The sequence below is a fragment of the Erythrolamprus reginae genome, chromosome Z, assembly GCF_031021105.1.
Source record: "Erythrolamprus reginae isolate rEryReg1 chromosome Z, rEryReg1.hap1, whole genome shotgun sequence".
Classification (NCBI taxonomy): Eukaryota; Metazoa; Chordata; class Lepidosauria; order Squamata; family Dipsadidae; genus Erythrolamprus; species Erythrolamprus reginae.
The window spans coordinates 146,736,831-146,756,190 of NC_091963.1; the positions used below are offsets into that span (position 1 = coordinate 146,736,831).

The following is a 19,360-nucleotide window of genomic DNA, read 5'->3' on the forward strand; positions in this document are numbered from 1 at the left end:
CTGGACATCGTCGTCCTCACTCTTGCATCTAACAGGGGCTCCTCCCCATCCTCTTCTGACTCACTTAATGCCAACACTGGGGGATGCTACAGTCTCTAACTCTTCATCACTCTCACTTTCAGGCTCAGATTTCAAGAAGACTGTTCTAGGATACTAACACACATCCATCTCTTGAGCTTCAAAATTCGTGGTCAGCTGAACCGGACACGGACCAGCCACAACAAAATGCTCCGCAAAAGATGGAATGGAGCCACTCCTCAATGTACAACCAATTGTTTGACAACTGTTCGAAATCGCAACAGTGGGATTTATTAGGATCAGTCTTCGCACTTGCAACTGTTGCAGTGAGGGGTCCTTGGGGGTTCTCTTGAGCTTGCTTCTTTTCTTCCAAGTTTCATTACCCAAACTAGGTAATATTGTCAGTGCTGGTTACTAGCGGTAATGAGGCTATCTAGCTAGGTAATAAAATGTCTGCAAAAAAACAAGCATGCTTGTCATATCAATCCCGAGTTACAGATATTTGTTTATTGGAACCGCTGTAGTGTCCAGTGTTATAGGATTGTGACTTGCAAGACCTGTGTTCTGATCCGACTCCCAAACACAATCAGCATGCTGTTTTTAACAAAATGTTCCCTTTCTTAGGAGCACCAGCAACCCTGACGAAGGGTGTATCTCATACAGCAGCCTGTGAAAAGCGCAACTCGTTTTGTTTCTTCCTGAAATGGCTCCAATGCACCAGGAATCTCTCTCTCTCTCTCTCTCTCCACACTTGTAACCAAAGTCCTGGAAGGTGCGATCATTCTTTTCTCAGACACACTCACGCACACACACATGCTCCGGAAGGTGCCTGACTCTCAGCGCAGCAGTATTTCCAAGAAAGGATTCCAATATACTTCCCGACAGGATTCAGACATTTGGCCTATCGGTGGCTGGCAGACAGGGACGTGAACAATTGTTTGACACATCTATTCATCTCTGCCCTCTGCCTTTCATCCCCAAAGCTAAAGTGGGGCTTCTCTAGCAGCGGTGGCTGTTCTGTTCCAAGGACCGGCCCATAGATTTCCACTGCTCTGCTCTCTTCTCCTCTGCGCATCTGCGTGTCGGGCATAGGACCCAGCTGTTCCTCCTCTTCCTCACCATCCACCTCCAGACCTGGAGCTGTTGACTCCCCATCTGAGGCTGATGGGACAGCCCAGCGCTACCTCTCTCTCTCTTTCTCTCTCTCTCCAGCTCTATTCCCTTTTCCTCCCTGGAGCTCTCCAATTGATGCTTGTCCTAACTTCCATGCCTCCTCCTATTCCGAATTAGCTGCCGGAGGGGCTGGCGGCTGACAAGCCACAACAGCTTGGCAACCAGCGTGTATTGCAATGGCTGCAGTGTCCCGCAGTCACACGATCACCGTTTGCAATGTTCCCCCGCTTCTGACAAACAACGGAGGAAGCTAGTTTCCCTTAATGACCGTGACCAAAAGCGATTATAAAATCAGGCAGAGTCATGAGAAAAACTCTTAACCATTGCGTTGCTTAGCAATGAAAGTTCCAGGGTGAACTGAGGTTGTAAGTCAAAGAATACCTATAGATAACTCACTAAGATATTTTTTCCCCCCTTATGTTTCCAGGTAACACACATTTGCCTTCTCTGCAAAACCGAGCAGGAATCGTGACAGTCTTGACAAATATCTCTCGAGCCAATGCAATATCATTCGTAGAGGAAACACAATACAGTGATACCTCGTCTTACAAACTTTTTGAGATACAAACCCGGGGTTTAAGATTTTTTTGCCTCTTCTTACAAACTATTTTCACCTTACAAACCCACCGCTGCCACTGGGATGCCCCGCCTCCGGACTTCCATTCCCAGTGTAGCACCCGTTTTTGCGCTGCTGGGATTCCCCTGAGGCTTCCCTCCATGGGAAACCCCACCTCCGGACTTCCATGTTTTTGTGATGCTGCAGGGGAATCCCAGCAGCACAAAAACGGGCGCTTCGCTGGCAATGGAATTTTGGAGGTGGGGTTTCCCAGCAAGGGGAGCCTCAGTGAAATCGTAGCATCGCAAAAACACAGAGGTCCGGAGATGGGGTTTCCCATGGAGGGGAGCCTCAGGGGAATCCCAGCAGCGCAAAAACCGGCGCTTCGGCTGGCAAAAGGGGTCAGTTTTGGGCTTGCACGCATTAATCGCTTTTCCATTGATTCCTATGGGAAACATTGTTTCGTCTTACAAACTTTTCACCTTAAGAAACTCGTCCCAGAACCAATTAATTTTATAAGACGAGGTATCACTGTATATGGGATTCATCCGATTCCAAAAATTATACTTCTTTAAAAAATCTAACTGCTGTGGCCAGCCAGCGGAAGCAGCAACAGACTCGGACACTGAGGAGGTTGAGGAGGAACATGGGCCAACCCTGGGGTCTGAGGAAGGCTTTGACGAGGGCTCTATGTAGGAGGCAGAGATGGAGCCAGGCCAATCTGACAGTTATCAGTAAGAACAGCTGGAGCCTGGTCCTGATGTGCGCATGGGCAGAGCTGCCACGAGAAGGGAACAGTTAAGGAACAAGGGCCGACTTGGGAGTAACGGCACAGGTGAATGGCCCCTTCCATAGGGAATAAAGAGGAGTAGAATGTGCAGGACACAATTAGTTCATTTAATTAGTGTGAAGATCTGTTCGTGACTCTCAAGAGGCTCCTCGCCAAGTATTTTCTTGTACAGCATTGCGTTTAAAAGATATCAGTCTGGCAGCTCTCCAAGCCTGATAAGTGGTTGTAAATTCACCTTTGAAAAAGACTGTTTGGCCAGGATTTTTGCTCGATGTGAATAAGAGGAATTCACATTTGCTTAATAAAAAGGGGTTTTGTCGGGACAAGGAGTCTGACTTTGTGATTAAAGCCTAGGTCGGAACATGGGTGAAGCAAGGTTAAGCCAAGGAAACCTTTTAGCATTTCTCAACCTTTTCTTTTCCTCCCCTCCCACTTCATCCCTTATAGCAGTGGTCCCCAAACTACGGCCCGCGGGCCACATGCGGCCCACTGAGGCCATTTATCCAGCCCGCCAGTGAGTGACCAGAGCATAGGGAAAAGAGAGAGAGAAAGAAAGAAAAGGGAAAGAGAGGGAGGGAAGGAGAAGTGGAGAGGAATGAAGGAGGGAAGGAAGGAAAGAAGGAGAAATGGAGGGAACAAGGAAGGAAGGAAGGAAGGAAGGAAGGAAGGAAGGAAGGAAGGAAGAATGAAATGGAGGGACAGAGGAAGGAAGGACTGTTTTGGGGGGGGGGATTTTTAAAAAAAATTTCTCTCAACATACATTCAAACAACACAGTGTACCGTCTAATTTTCCATGAATAAAATGTGGTATTTTGTTAGTAATTAATATCAATCGTCAAAAAAGTTGCAAAAGGTTTTTTTTCTAATTTTGTCATCCAGGTACATACTTTTCTTTTAATTAAATTCCCTCCTTAATGTTCCTTCAAAAAGTACACCACCAATTATATTTTTAACTTATTAACCATTATGCCAAAGTGCTTCCTTCTTTCTTTATACATTTTTCATAAGCCAAGAAAACCTTGTACAGTATAGCCAATCAGATGTTAACAAAAGAAAATTAAAAACAAAACATAAACGAATTTCAGATCTTCTCCCCCTCTAAATAGCACGTTCCCATTTTGTTTTTTACTTTAAAACAAGGTATGTGCAGTGTGCATAGGGATTTGTTCATAGTTTTTTTTTTATAGTCCGGCCCTCCAATAGTCCGAGGGACAGTGAACTGGCCCCCTGTGTAAAAAGTTTGGGGACCCCTGCCTTATAGGATCACTCGCTGTTAAAAAAAGCAAGACTGGCAGGAGAATGATGTACTTGGGTTAACAGTGGAAATGCGCAAGGGAAGAGGCCAAGAAACAAATCAAAGCCAGCCAGCTCTAATTGATGTGACTAATGTTCAATTTGTAGCTTAACGCACATAGTCTTCTACCTACGACCACAATTGAGTCCAATATTTCTGCTGCTAAGCGAGACAACTGTTAAGGTGAGGTTTGCCCCGTTGTACCACTTTTCTGGCCACATTTGCTAAGCGAATCACTGTTGTTAAGTCAATAACCTGGCTGTTAAGTGAAGCTGGCACTTCCCAAGGGCGTTGCTCGTCGGAGGGTCGCAAAAGTTGGGCACATGACCCTGGGACATGGCAATCGCCATACATATGAACCAGCTGTCAAGCATCCCAAAGTAAATCACCTGACTGTGGGGACACTGCAACTAGAGGTGGGTTCCTCACAGTTCAGTATATTTTATGTTTGGTATGTATGTGTTGTATGGTTTTTAACAGTTGGGGGTTTTTAATATAACTTTTATTATTAGATTTGTTCCATTGTTATACTGTTTTTATTACTGTTATGAGCCGCTCTGAGTCTTCGGAGAGGGGCGGCATGCAAATCTAATAAATTATTTATTTAAATTATTCAATTATTATTCATACCAGTTCTATAGAACTGGTAGCAAACAGTTGCTGACATCTCACTGCCGGTTCTGTTGCCAACACCACCTTTTTTTTGGGTTAATATTTCTTTCGAGATTTTTTCCTCTGTGCACGTGTAGAAGCTAAGTTTCTGGCACTGTGTGTGCATTGCCATTTTGTTTTCGGCCTTTTTTTGGTAGAATGTTTTGCAGATTTTCGGCACTGTGCCACGTGGTGCGGGAGGAAGAGAACCAGCAGTGAATTAGAAACCACCCCTGGCGGCAACAGTCGTGCGGAAAATGTTCAAAAATGGTCATCAGTCTCTTTGTTTGGTGTGGCCGTTACTTTGAGCAGCCGCTAAACCAACTTGGTTATGACCTATAAAGCCCTTCATGGCACCGGACCAGAATACCTTCGGGACCGCCTTCTGCCGCACGAATCCCAGCAACCGGTTCGGTCCCACAGAGTTGGCCTTCTCCGGGTCCCGTCGACTAAACAATGTCGTCTGGCAGGACCCAGGGGAAGAGCCTTCTCTGTGGTGGCTCCGACCCTCTGGAACCAGCTCCCCCCTGAGATTAGGATTGCCCCCACCCTCCTTGCCTTTCACAAACCCCTTAAAACCCACCTCTGTCGTCAGGCATGGGGGAACTGAAACATCTCCCCCTTGCCCATGTTGTTTTGGTGTTTGATTGTGTGCTTGTTTTTTATATATTCTGGGGTTGCTTTTATGAATTTTTAGCTTAAAATTGTAATTGGATTGGTGGGTATTGGATATGTCACTATGTACTGTCTTGCCATTGTTGTGAGCCGCCCCGAGTCTGCGGAGAGGGGCGGCATATAAATCCAATAAATCTAATCTAATCTAATCTAATCTAATCTAATCTAATCAACTATTTATAAGTCGAGGATTCTTGTGATCCCAAAAAGAATTATTCCCTTGCATTTGGGCCTTTCCAAATGTGCCACGGAATCCATTCCCCACTTCCAAAATTCCCACCAGGCAGCCTCACCTTCGGCCAGCTTCGCCATCAGCTGCAGCTGGGTGCCCGTGGTCCCCAAGCTCAAAGCGGACCGGTCGGGTTCATCCGCCCCGTCGGGGAAAGTGATGTCGGTGGTGCCATCCAGCCGTTCGGTGACTTGTCCTACTCGCATGGGCCGGCCAGCCAGCTCGAAGCCATTCAGCTGCTCCAGGGCACGGCGGGCGCATTCGGCTTCTGAGAACTGGAGAGAGGGATGCAAAGGCAAGGGTTCCAATTATTTGACATGCCACAAAGAAAGGAATAGGTGGGTGGGTGGGTGAGAAACACCAGGAGGCGGGATGGGAAGCAACGGATGGAAACTAACCAAGGAGAGATGCAAACTTAGACCTAAGAACCAGAAATCTCCTGACGGTGAGAACAATTGACTAGTGGAACAACCTGCCACCAAATGTTGTAAGTGCTCCATTACTGGAGTTTTTAAAGAAGAGATTATCATATTTTTTCAGAGCATAAGGTGCTCTTCCCTCCCCCCTTAAATAAATCAGTAAATGATAAATAAATAAGGCTAGTAGTCTATGCTGTGCCCCACTGGGGGAATAAAATAAATAAAATAAAATAAAATAAATAGAGCCGGGGTGGCGCAGCAGGCAGAGTGCTGAACTGCAGGCCACTTAAGCTGACTGTAGATCTGAAGGTCAGCGGTTCAAATCTCATCACCGTCTCAAGGTTGACTCAGCCTTCCATCCTTCTGAGGTGGTAAAATGAGGACCCAGATTGTGGGGGCAATAGGCTGGCTCTGTTACAAAAGTGCTATTGCTAACATGTTGTAAGCCGCCCTGAGTCTAAGGAGAAGGGCGGCATAAAAACTGATTGACTGATTGATTGATTGATTGAATGAATGAATAAATCCATCCAACTTACGGTGATGAAGCCGTAGCCTTTGGACTGTCCGGTATCTTGGTCCCGCATGAGCACGATGCTGTCAATCTATGGAGAGGAAAGAGAGGAGGTGACCCCACCCCATTAGAAAGCGAAGACATTCCCCCCCTTCTGGGGATCCAACCCTCCCTTTCTCTGTCCCTCCTAACCTTGCCGAACGGCTCGAAGATCCCGCGCAGCATCTCTTTGGTGATGTTGCAGTGAAGGGAACCGACGTAAAGCCTCATGGGGCCCCCACTGCCTTTCTGAAGGTTGTTGGCCATGGCTGCCAGTCTGTTCTTTTCCGCCTAAGGCCACAGATTTGGGAGGGGGGAGTCAAAACCAGCCAGAAATAACCCTTTTAAAAAGGAGCGCAGGTAGCCCTCGATTTAAGGGTTGATTTCTTTTATTTAAAAAAAGAGGTTTTCAAACCTGGGAAGCCTGAACAATAATCGGTACGCCCAGGAGGCGCTGCCCCGTTAGCCCGATGGCCAACGGCACCGACTGGATCTCGCAAAACTCGACGTAAGCAATGCCCTTCGAGCGCCGGGAATTTCGGTCGGAGATGATCCGTACGTCACGCACCTGGCCCAAGGGACAATGGAGAAGGTTAGCGGAAGAGCCCGAGGTGTCAAATATCTCATGCCTGGGTTTATTTATTGATTTACATTTTATTTTTTATAAAGTAAAGGCAATGAATGTAGACAATATTGCCTTCCTCCTATCCCCCCTCCTCACACAAAAAACCAACCCTGTGGGCTGGGATGAGAGACAGAAATCAGCCATCTGGCTTTCATACCTAAGGTGGGACTAGAACTCCCAGTCTCCTGGCAATTGGCCCATTCACCCAGCCAGCATTCATGCCTAAGGTGGGAATAGAATTCCCAGGATGGTATTTGGCCCATTCACCCAGCTGGCTTTCATGCCCAAGATAGCACTAGAACTCCCAATTGCTAGGTTTTAATCAAAGTCACCCAGCTGGCTTTCATGCCTAAATTGGGACTATAAATCCCAATCACCTGGTGATTAATCATAGTCACCCATTTGGTTTTCATGCCTAAGATGAGACTAAACTCACCGTCTCCTGACGATTTGCCCAGACAGCTTTTGAGTCTACGACAGAACTAGAACTTACAATCTCTGGGTCTCTTAAGCCAGCACCTTAACCACTAGGCCACGCCGAGGATCAAACCAGCCTGAGGAACCTACTAGTCCGGTTAATTGCAATAACAGGCTGTGCTAGCTAGGTGGGAACCAAGCAACATGCCCGAAGTCCACTCTTGCTTGGGGCAAAGAAAGAATTTGCCAGAGCCAGAGAGAAGGGAAGGGAATCTGACCTTGCCAACAGCTGAGAAGAAATCCTCCAGGTCCCGAGGGCGGATACGGGCAGCTAGTTGCATGCAGAAGACGGTGCGGGCATCACGTTCTTCGGGGCTCAAGCTGCCCAGAGGTTCCCTGTGTTGGAGACAAGCAGAAATGATTCATACCTAGAACTGGACACCAGTGAGGAGAGAGAGACCAGGTGCGTTAAAAAGCATCCTCTCAGCCATCACCCTCATCATCCACTTTGCACTACTCACCGGAGGGGACTCTTCTCTCTGAACAAGGGACTCTTGCTGTGACCAAACCGTCGTCTGCAGGAAAACAGAACACAAGCCCAGATCGCAAGTTCAGCAGCGGCAACACAAAAGCAGGTCGACTGGCCTTGCTCATAACCTGGCAGAATCAGGTCACCCACTGCAGGTATTAGTCCTCGACCTATCACCGTGATTGAGCCTGTCCATTATGGTCATATTGTTCTGACTTAGGATTTGACAAAGACCCCTTTTTATTATGTCACTGTGGATTCTTTCTGTTCTTCAGCAAAGGTTTTCAAGGGTAAATTTACAGCCACAGGGCTGTAAAAGCACTATGAAGCAGTGTCTGTCTAAATTCTATTGCTATTTCTATAATGTTGCTAATACAGGCCGGTTAAATGAGTGACATTTTATAGGTTCCTTTGCAGCAGTTGTTAAGCAAATCAACGCTTTGCTATGGATAAGGTTTTGCCGAAAAACTGCGGAAATGCCAGTTTTCTGACAAACCATAAAATCTTTAAGAATGTTTTGAACTTTCTTAAGGAAGCCAGGAGCAATAAAGCTTTTCCAAAGAGGGGAGAGAACTACTAGTGATCCTCTGGAGCACTGTCCTATCTGCCACTGTGCAACTGGCAAACCATACACATAAAGTTAAAATACTCCCTAGTGCAACGGTAGGCTACCAGCAGTTTTTCATTCATTTTTCCTACCGTCTTCATTCTCCCTTCTCCTACCTTCCCCCCTTTCCTTCTTTTTCTTTCCTTGCTCTCTTTCCCATCTTTCATCCTTATTCTTTGTCTTTCCTCTTTCTTTCTCCTTTCCCGTCCCTTCTTACGTGCTCAAATGCAAAAGGGGAAACATTTCTTTTTGCTATCCCTCTGCCAGCAAAAACAGAGCTCAGGCAGGCCGCGCACAACACTTCCGAGTTCGGTTTCCACCAGCAAAGGCATCATGGGCCAGTCATTTGCTGTTCCCAGAGCAGCTCCACGGGGCCTGAGATTGCCACTCGTCTTCTAGTCCAATCCCCAATTCAAGCAGGAGACCCGATCTGTGTGATGGCAAATCTATGGCATGCGTGCTGGAAGTGGCACACCCAGCCATCTCTCCAGGCATGGCAACTGTCGCCCATTGCTCTTCCAGATTCTGGTGCATGTCTTCATGCACACAGGAGAACAGGAAACCGAAAAAGGAGCTAAACAGAGCACTTCTGGCCTTCATGTGTTCATGCGTGCCAGAAACCAGAAAACCAGGTGACTGGCACGCAGGCACACGCTGGAAACCAGAAGCTCAGCTTCCCGGCACACACTTGGGGCAGAAAAGCTTCGCCAACACTGCCCTGTCCCATTCTGAACAAATGGTTGTCCATTCTTCTTCTTAAAAACCTCCAGTGTTGAAGCATTCGCAACTTCTGGAGGCAAGTTCTTCCACTGATTAATTGTTCTCAGTGCCAGGAAATTAATTCTAGGTGGCTTCACCCCCTTGATTAGTTTCCATCTAATCTAGGAAAACCATTCTATGACCCGGCCCACATGGCTGCTGGGACTGCTCACCCTGGGGGAGGTGGGCTGCGGTAACGGACTCTTTCCTCCCGCCGGCGCTCTCGGCTCCGAGATCGAGTGGCTCTCCTATTCCGATCACGACTGCGGCTCCGATGGCGGCTCCGGCTCCGATGGCGGCTCCGGCGATCCTTGCTCCGGCTGCGTCTACGATGACGGTCTCGGTCCCGACTACGGCTAGGAAACATGAACCGATTAATTTAGCAACCATGTTACTGATTCAACATGTTCAGCAATTCACTTAACTGTGGCCGCAAAAGTTGTACAATGGGGCAAACCCCATTTAGCAAATTTCTCTCTTAGCAACATCTATTTTGGCTTGAGGTCATTACATGGAGGGCTGCCTGCAATGCATAGCTAGATCTGAGAATCGCCCTCTCAAATGCCCAAATTCAACTTTTTCTTCCTCTAACCACTTTCCATTCGCTGACCCGCTTCCCATGATCAATCAGATTCAAGGAAAATGTTTTCAGAAAAGTCAGTTCAAGGACAGGTTGCTTTGCAGCTGCCTACTTCTCTCAGCTGGACCTTGGGGCAATTTGTCGGGGAGATACAAGAGTTACCTCCGCTTCCCACCCACCAAGCATTTTCCCCCTGCCATTCACTCCCCCCTGTGTTCCCGAAAGACTGTCACAAGCAAGATCTTGTGTTAGCTTCCTTTATGTGGGGATCCCCTCTGGTTCTGTGCCACCTCCAGCCAGGGCCTGCCCATCTCTGCTTCTATCTCTTCTGTCCTTACCTGTGTCTGTGGTCACGGCTCCTGCTCCGACTCCTCTTCTTTTTGCTTTGAGGGAGGAAGCAAGCCAGAAATAAGAGCCATGTAATAATAATAATAATAATAATAATAATAATAATAATAATAATAATTTATTAGATTTGTATGCCGCCCCTCTCCGAAGACTCGGGGTGGCTCACAACAACGATAAAAACGATATTATAATGGCACAAATTAAAAAACTAAAAACCCTATCATAATTAAAAACCAAACAGCACATACATACCATACATAAATTATAATAAGCCTGGGGGAAAGATGGACGGGAGGGGAGAAACGAAGGAGTGGGGGAGAAGCCAGACGGCCCTTGTGCCTTACCTGCTGCTTTCCCCGTTGCTGCTGCTGGGGGCGCTGTCCTTCTTTGCTTCTTTTCCATGTTCCTCTGGAGACGGCTAACAAGAATAATAATAATAATTTATTAGATTTGTATGCCGCCCCTCTCCGTAGACTGGGAGCGGCTAAAGGGGGGAGAGGAAGTTTAGGATTGTAGTCCTCCAGCTCCCTCCCTCTATTTCCTCCCCCTTGGATTTTTGGACATTACCTGGGCTGTGGGGGGATCAGTTGTTGGCTTTGAGGGTCCTGGCTGGGCCTGGAAGAAATAGAAGAGTGGATTCAGCGGGAAAGAGGCAGCGTGAGAAAACGAGCATGGAAACACAGATTCCCTTTTCCACTTGAACAAACACACTGTCAGATTAAATGCAGATTAAGGAGTCTTTTGACCTTGGGAGTAAACATCATCCTTAAAACACAATATTATACACGACACAGACTTGGGACTGTACTGTTACAGGAACTAGAGAATGGGGCTGGCATGAGTGGCAAACACTGAAAGAGAGAAATACAGGTAGTATTTGCAATTCAGGCAGTCCTCAACTTAAAACCATTTGTTTAGTGACCATTCGAAGTTATAATGGCACCGTAAAAGTAATTTACAACGGTTTTTCTTCCACATGACCATTAGCAGCATCTCCTTCCATCACATGATCAAAATTCAGTTGCTTGGCAACGGTTTCATATTTATGGCGGTCAGTGTCCTGGGGTCATGTGATCACCTTGGCGACCTTCTGACCAGCAAAGGCAATAGGAAAGCCAGATTCACTTAACCATGTTACTCACTTTAACAGCTGAAGGGATTCGGTTAACAACGGTGGCCAAGGCAGGTTGTAAAATGGGGCAAAACTCACTTAGCAATTACCTTGCTTAGCAACAGAAATGTTTGGCTGAATTACGGTCGTAAGTTGAGGACTACCTGTGAACTGATTTTTCAAGACTGAAAAGTAAATGGAGACCAGCAAGGCTCAGAGTTGGCAACCATAGTCTTCCCCTTCATCCTCTGCCAGCCTCCAAAAAAGTTTTGCCCTGCTTAGAAGTAAGATGGGGTGCCTGGGAGACACAAGCTGAGCCTCTTTTAATGAAGGAAAATCCATTTGAGGATCAAAATTCAGCAGAAAAAAGAGCAGCCATCTTATTTTATCTTATCCAAATTAGAGAAATATATTTCTTTTGTTCTGCTAAAAAAAAGAGGAGAAACTGAGTGGATGCCAGGCTCGCAGCAGAGGAACTGAACAATAGTTTGAAAACGTGAATGTCATTGTGTCAGACCTGCCCTAAGTTAAATCTCTCTCTCTATATAAACGATCCTTGGCTCCATTTGTTGAGAAAAAAGTATAGTTGATTAGGGGTCAAGGATACTGCAGTATTACAAAGCCAGAGCAGAGAATCACATGCCAAAATCTCTAAGCCCTATTTTATCCTCCCCTAACGATCTCTCATTGCCCACCCTGGTGTAACCCAATCAGGTTCAGGCAAGATGTCTGGTATGCGGTCCCCTCCTTCTTCCAGCTGAGTGACCAGGAGATACAATGCTTGCTTTCCTTCCCCCATCCCCCCCAACCAGCACTCCTCCTTTGGGGAGTTCAGAGTTCATGGCGGTCTATCTCTGCAAAGCAAAGATAAGGTGGCAGCTGACACATCGGTTTTTATTGTTACCTCTGGACACACAGTAATGCTTTTACCCCAGAGGTTTAATGTGCTTCTGATTTTTAATATCTCATTTCTCACCTCCTCTTTTTTGTACGGGGCCTCCAGCATAGCTTCTATCACGATGTCAAAGTCGTCGGAGGCCATGCCATCTTCTTGGGTCTATGAATAAGGGGAGAGAGAAAGAGAAGAATAAAAAAGAGCTTGTGCTGTGCTATCTTTTCCAAATGAAACGGGAAAAGCAGTCGGATACTCACGGGATCCCGGGATGGATTGGGGAACGCCGGATCCATGGCTGGCCCAAATGGGTGGGCTCCCCACCACCCCGAGGCACAGGAACAGCTGGTGGAGAAGCGGGTCTAGCAGGCAAATGAGTGGGTCACAGCCTGGAAGAGAGGGAGGCCTGAATGGAATTGAGGAGTGGAATATGGAACAGGAGCCAGGCCATATATGTTGCCTGGAGATAAGAGGTTCTACACTCCGGAATGGAATTGTGCTTTAAAATCACCTGTTTAAACTCCTTCAAATTAATTATCCATCAGCTTTTTTACACAAAGGAAACAATAATTTATAAGAATTGGCCTTTACGTCTTCTCTCTCTACTATTTCAGACAAAACTTTGCTCGTAGAGGTATTGATCTCCCGCCCATCTCAATTTCAAAATCCCCCAGACAATGGAGAATGAGCGATCTTTGTTTCTTCCACTGGAGGAAGATAGAACTGCAATTGATAAGCATTTTGCAAATGGAACCTGCTTCTGAAGAAGATGGAGAAGAAAGAAGAAAGCTCTGCCTGGAAGGGCGAAGGGGAGAATAGGAAAACAAAAACTATGCCATCTATCAGCAGCAAAGAAAGCTTATAAACCACATTTCCATATATTTTTTTAAGTTGATTTGTTGTTTTGCAATTCTGGCTCACAACGTGCGGCACAATATTACAATCAAATATTCAAAATAGGAAGAATTTGAGTAAGAAAGTTGGAATGGAGATATGAAAGAGAAAAAGGAATTAGAAGTCTGGGCGCTTAGAAATGATAGATTTTAAAAAATGAATGATGAATAAAGATATTAATCGAGGAGCAGGAGCAATATGGCTTAAAATTAAGCAGCACAAGAGACAATGAATCTTTTTAGAAGTTAAGCTATCGTGGCTAATGGGGGGGGGGGGGGGATTGAAAATTAAATGGTGGTAAGCCCAGGTGACACAATTAGGTATAAAGAAGGCAGCCTTAGATTAATAACATATATCCAGAATAAAGAGTTGCAAGTACAGAAATGATTTAAAAGCAATTATTTCAGAAGACACCAATAGTTTAAAAATGTATGGAATTTATATCATCAATCTGTTCAATACGAGATGAACTAGGATAAGAATCACTCAAGAAAAGATAAACAGGGAGAAAAAGGAAGTAGAAAGGGAGAAGACATAGAGGGAAGAAGGGAAGGGAGAGAAGGAGTAAGAAGGTAGGAGTAGTTGGAGAGAGGAAGGGGAGTGTAAAGAAATGAAGAAAAATGGACTGATGGACAAGGTGTAAAATAGAATATTTGATTTATGGTCAATTGGATAAAAATGTATAATTGTGTATGTTACTGATATATTTTAAGGTATATGTATTGATATTGATATGTATATGGAAATTATGGAGAAAAAAATAAAACATTTTGCAAGAAAAAAATTTACACACAAAATGTTTACCCAAATAAGAAGCATTTTATAACCGTACTAAAAAGAGAGAGGAAGGGAAAGAGGAAGGGAACGAGAAAGAGAGAAAGAGGGAGGGAAGGAGGGAAAATTTGTTCCTTGTCTGTAATATCATTTTAAAGCAAAAAATGCCAATATAGGTAATCCTTGATTTACGATCCGTGGCTTAGCAACTGATCAAAATTATGACAGACTAGCCAGGAACTAATGATCGAGATTCAATGTTCCTCTGATCGCCCCCTCCCATAGTCACTGTACTGGAATCATTTGATATCCTGATAAGCAAAGTCTCAGGGGAAGCCAGATTCACTAAACAACCAAGTTACCAATTTAATAGCTGCAGTGACTCATTTAACAAATGCAGCAAAGAAATAGTGTAAAAATTGGGCAAAATTCACTTAACAAGTGTCTTGCTTAACAATGGAAATTGTTGTGGCTTAATTGTGTTTGTAAATTGATGACTACCTGTATCTAAGGTGGATTAGGTATTTCTTCCTATCTGGCAACTCCTGTCTGTCTACGGAACTTCAAAAAGTTCCACATATCAGGCTGATTCCCCCCCCCTCATATAAATGTCAATAAGCAAACAGCTCCTGTTGAATTTCTACCTTCTAAAATTATATGAAAGCAATGGGAATCTTCCTTTCTTTAAAGGGAGGGAGGGAAGAGACAGAGAAGAGAAAAGAGAGAAAGGAAAAAAGGGGGGAGAGAGAAGAGACAAAAGAGAAGAAGGAAAAAAGAGAAAGAGAAGAGAAAGGAAAGGAGAAGAGATGAAGGAAGGAGGAAGGAAGGAGACAGAGAAAAGAGAAAGAAAAGAAAGGAAGGAGAGAAGAGACAGGAAAGGAGATGAGATAAAGGGAGGGAGGGAGGGAAGGAAGGAAGGAAGGAAATCTAGCTTGCTTTATAGGTGAATAAACAATATCCTGCAAAACCCTGAAGTTATTGCTCCCATGAGTTTATTCAAACCTGCAGTTACTTTCACAGAACTTTGGAATCTAAGTGGAGATTGCCAAGCTTGATCATTTGGGAATGCAGTATTTCTCAATCTTGGCAACCTTAGGATGTGTGGATTTCAAATTTTACCAACTCAAAACACCAGCAAAATTACCCTCTGTACACCTCCTGGAAGATTTCACAACAACTCTGCCCTAAATTGATTCTATTCTCTGGCTGATCAGCTCAGAAGCAGCTAGCTTTTTTAGTACCTCAGTGCGAGAAATCTAATTAGTCCCTTTCCTTTCTTGTTTCACCTTTTTTCCACAAATTTCCCTTCTCTATTTCTCCTTCTTTTTGCTTCTGGGGTGGTTTTCTTTCTTTTTTTGCATATTATATATCAGAGTTCCCCAATCTTTTTGGGTTGATGAACTGGAATGGGGATGGGAGGGGGGGAAAAGAAAGGGGTTGTTTTACCTTTTTCTCGTGTGAGTAGGGGCATGAGCGCCTGCCACGCTCACATAAGTGGGGGCACAAGCCTGCACATTGCGCAGATGGGGTTGTGTGTATACTAGCCAACCACTCACAAGGCCCGGTTATGAATAGGCCATGACCCACAGGTTGGGATTTCCTGTGATGTATCGTAATAAAATTGCTATAAAAAGAGAAATTGAATTTTTACCAGAAGTACCTGTAGATCAGACCACTAATTGATGCTGATATTAGAAGAAAGACTGAACAAAGTCTTTTAAATATTTTTTGAAAATTAGTTCAAAAGAGCCCAAAAAGCCTCCAAAACAGTAGTTCTCAATCTTTTCTTCACCACAGACCCCCCCCCCCTTTAAATACCTTTTGTGGCCACAGACCTCCAAGACTGAAGATTTAAACTGTTAACATTTCTTCAAAAGCCTCAGTGGACCCCCTGTGACAGGTTGAGAACCACCGCTCCAAAATGTTGTAAGCATAAGATGTTCATTTCTGCATCGTCCCCAGAGTCTTTTCTACAGATGCCCAGTGAAATTTGCATGTCTAGTTTTCTTTTCCAGTTTGAACTTTTTCCTCTTTCCTACTGGGAAAAGAGTGTGCCTTAAGGCCTCCTAAAAGAAAGCCAATCCACCTACCACAGCAACAGTACAAATGTTATCTTGAATAAAATAGATTGCTGTCATTTACAAGTTGCTGCACAAAGGGTGTGGGAGTTTCTAAAAAGCTTATTTGAATTTCCAAGGGCATAAACCTTTACATTCTTTCTTCAACTAAGTTTCAAAACTGCTCATCCGCCTTTCTGAGGTCAGAATATAACACAATAACTGTCATGGAACTCTACCCTTGAGGTTATCAGCAACTGTATATTTACTGTTTCCCCCCCCACTTTAATCAAGCAAAGCAAACAAACCTGACAATACCCATCAATAAAGACAACACGTATTGGAATTTATAGCAAAAGATGCTATTTTTTCCTTCAAAATGCCCCCCCCCCCTTTTACAATGAGACCTTTGAAAATTCATACAGTACATTCTACTGAAAAAGCAAACACTATAAGTGGATTTTAAAATTTTCCAATAGGCAGGCATGGGGAACGCAAATGTTTTTAACTTACAGGCTTACCATTGGTTTAAATCATGTAAATTGTGAGATGTGGATTGTTGTAGTTCTTTGCACAGAGTAAAGCTCCCTACAGACACAAGAAGCCTTTTGAAATGCCAAGGCATCTATCAGAGCTTTAGAGCGCATTACATTCAGATTTATTCACTATTATTTTCATGCTGCAAACGCACTGTGTTATTCTATACTTTGCAAAATTCCAAAGTAGCAAATTTTAGGGTCTGGGGAAAATAATAATAAAAGAAAGTGCACTAAAATGCATTAACAGCCTTGAGATCCAACAGATTTTAAATATTCCCAACACTTCTGGGGAAAAAAGCTGGAAACTTATAATTCCTCCAACGGCCAGATTAAGAATTCCTTTTGAAATCCAAAAACAAAAATAGATTTTGTAAACAAGTATTATAACACACTCATCCAAGACCACTGTATTATTATTAATGCAAATTAGGATTGCTCCCACCCTCGCCTTCCACAAACTCCTTAAAACCCACCTCTGTCGTCAGGCCTGGGGAAATTGATTCCCCTGGACCGTTTTTGTTTTATGTATGGTTTGTATGAGATGTATGATTGCTTTTTACATTAAGGGTTTTAAACTGCATTTACTATTGGATTTGTACTGTTTTGTTGTTGTGAGCCGCTCCGAGTCTCCGGAGAGGGGCGGCATACAAATCTAATAAATAATAATAATAATTTCATTTTCTTGCCCTAAGCCATTGCTATGCCTTTAGATTCTTATTTACTGTTAAGCTTATTGAAGCATCCACTTCACTCATTATCCAACTAAAAAACAAGAATGACAGAAATACAACTTCCCCAGGGCTCTGCAAAGACGACAGCTGACCACTGTCTCTGGGCATAAGCAGAGCAGAATCAAGGCAATTTTTACCCTTTAAGATCTCAAATTCTCTGGAAATAAGTATCTATGGAGATTCTCAGTCAATTCAAATCATGGTTGTCTCAAAAAGTGCTTTTTTCAAAAGGCAACTAGACTATGGAGTTGCCCCCCTTTGAGGAAGAAATGCTCCCCCCCTTTCAGGAAGCTTTATAATTTGTCTAAAAATAAGCTCTATTAAACAAAACGGAAGCATTTTAACAAAACTTGCAATGGAAGACCTCAAGTAAAGGGCAGGCCAAGGAACAATTGCTCAAGGCTATGCTGAACCACCATCTGAAATGGTCTATAATTCTTAACCTGTGGTTCGTGGAGACCATGGGGGGGACCATGATACCATCAGGGGGAATGCAAAAGCTTTAACGTTATGATTTTAATCTTCAATTCTTAGGGATCTGTGGCCACAAAAAGTGCTCCATGGTAAAGCTTAAGAACCACTGGTCTTGGACAATACTTCGCAATCTCAGTGACTTTTAAGATAGATGAACTTCCAACTCCCCAGAATTTTCCAGCTTTCTCTCTCTATATATATGTGTGTATTTATGTGTGTATAATATAGAGTTCATGCTCACTCTCTCTCCCCTTCCCTCTCTCTATTTGTATATACAGTGTTCTCTTGACTTTCGCAGGGGATACGTTCCAAGACCGCCCGCAAAAGTCAAACTTCCGCAAAGTAGAGACGCTCCCTTCCTTCCTTCCCCTCCCTCCTCCATTCCTGGTTTTACTTACCCACAGAACCTGCAGGGGCAACGGGGCGGCAAGCTGGGGGCTTTGCTGCACGAGGGCAGGATGATTCGTCTTCAAGTGGAGCGTACCAATGCTCCGAGAATTAAAGGGGAGGGATTGGGAAGTTGGGGCAGAAGCGGAGCTTTTATTTAAAGAAGCGGGACAGCTGGGAGGGGGGGGGAGAGTTAAAACGCACAGTATTGTACATTGGGCGGCCACAGGAAAATGTTCAAAAAAAACGCAGAGTATTTTTTTATTAATATTTTCTGAAAACCCGTGGTATAGCCTTTCCACGAGTCAGACCTGCAAAAGTCAAGGGACCACTGTATATGTATGTGGACATGTATGTGTATATAATATAGAATTCTCTCTGGGTTTATATATCCGTGTGTATTATATAGAGTGCGCTCTCTCTATATACATATATACATATATTTATATATGTAGATTGTTCTGAATTCGGGTTTTACCCCATGTAATATTTTGAGTGTCTATGCAACGTTTCAGTGAAATCACATTCACCATCATCAGGCTGAACTTGTTAGCTTTGAATATAGTATATTATATATATTATATATTCAAACTATATTCAAAGCAGCACTAAGCTAACAACTTCAGCCTGATGATGGTGAATGTGATTTCACTGAAACATCACATAGACACTCAAAATATTACATGGGGTAAAACCTGAACTCAGAACGAACTACATACATATAACCATGAAAATCTACAAAGACACATATGCGTGTATATAATATAGAATTCTCTGTGTGTGTGTGTGTGTCTATTATACACACACGCACACACAGATATCCAGCATATTAGTCCACCATATCCTAAATATGCCAAGGTTAAGAAACACCAGTCTAGGGTCTCCTGTTTGGGCAGGGGGTTGGACTAGAAGACCTCCAAGGTCCCTTCCAATGCTGTCATTCAGTCATTCTGAATTTTCCTACCGTTTTTAACATCTCTCCTTCCCGTGGATTTCCATCCCATTTCCCCCCAAAGCCTCGGCCCAGAAGGGAATGCCCTGGCTTCTTCCTCACCCCAGCATTCCTCGACCTTTGTGGCCCCTTAAATATGAGATGGGCTTCCAACTCCCTAGAATTCCCAGCCAGCTATATAAACGTTGGAGGGGGGTTGTTACATAATTCTGGGAGTTGAAAGCCCACCTATCTTCAAAGGCTGTGAGAAATTATTCCATTCAAACAAACCTTTATTGCCAAGAGTACATGTGTACTGTGGGATTGGCTGAGCTTCCCTTCCTGTACAT

General features: G+C 44.2%; 1 protein-coding gene across 8 annotated transcripts in view; it reads right to left on the minus strand.

Moving 5' to 3' along the window:
• Positions 1-19,360, minus strand: part of RBM23 (RNA binding motif protein 23) — a 125,637-nt gene that overhangs the window by 2,904 nt on the left and 103,373 nt on the right. For 5 of the 8 annotated variants that reach the window (XM_070729181.1, XM_070729184.1, XM_070729182.1 and 2 more), the window contains 12 exons: positions 12,484-12,612; positions 12,308-12,388; positions 10,788-10,835; positions 10,565-10,638; positions 10,211-10,255; positions 9,466-9,648; positions 7,919-7,972; positions 7,676-7,793; positions 6,771-6,923; positions 6,509-6,646; positions 6,342-6,407; positions 5,451-5,661 (listed from right to left, as the gene is read on the minus strand). In XM_070729181.1, coding sequence (XP_070585282.1) covers positions 5,451-5,661; positions 6,342-6,407; positions 6,509-6,646; positions 6,771-6,923; positions 7,676-7,793; positions 7,919-7,972; positions 9,466-9,648; positions 10,211-10,255; positions 10,565-10,638; positions 10,788-10,835; positions 12,308-12,388; positions 12,484-12,519 — 1,207 coding nt within the window. In that variant the 5' untranslated portion in view covers positions 12,520-12,612. Of the gene's footprint in view, positions 1-5,450; positions 5,662-6,341; positions 6,408-6,508; positions 6,647-6,770; positions 6,924-7,675; positions 7,794-7,918; positions 7,973-9,465; positions 9,649-10,210; positions 10,256-10,564; positions 10,639-10,787; positions 10,836-12,307; positions 12,389-12,483; positions 12,630-15,709; positions 15,874-19,360 lie in introns of those variants that run through there. The other 3 variants (XM_070729186.1, XM_070729185.1, XM_070729189.1) reach the window with 3 other exon arrangements.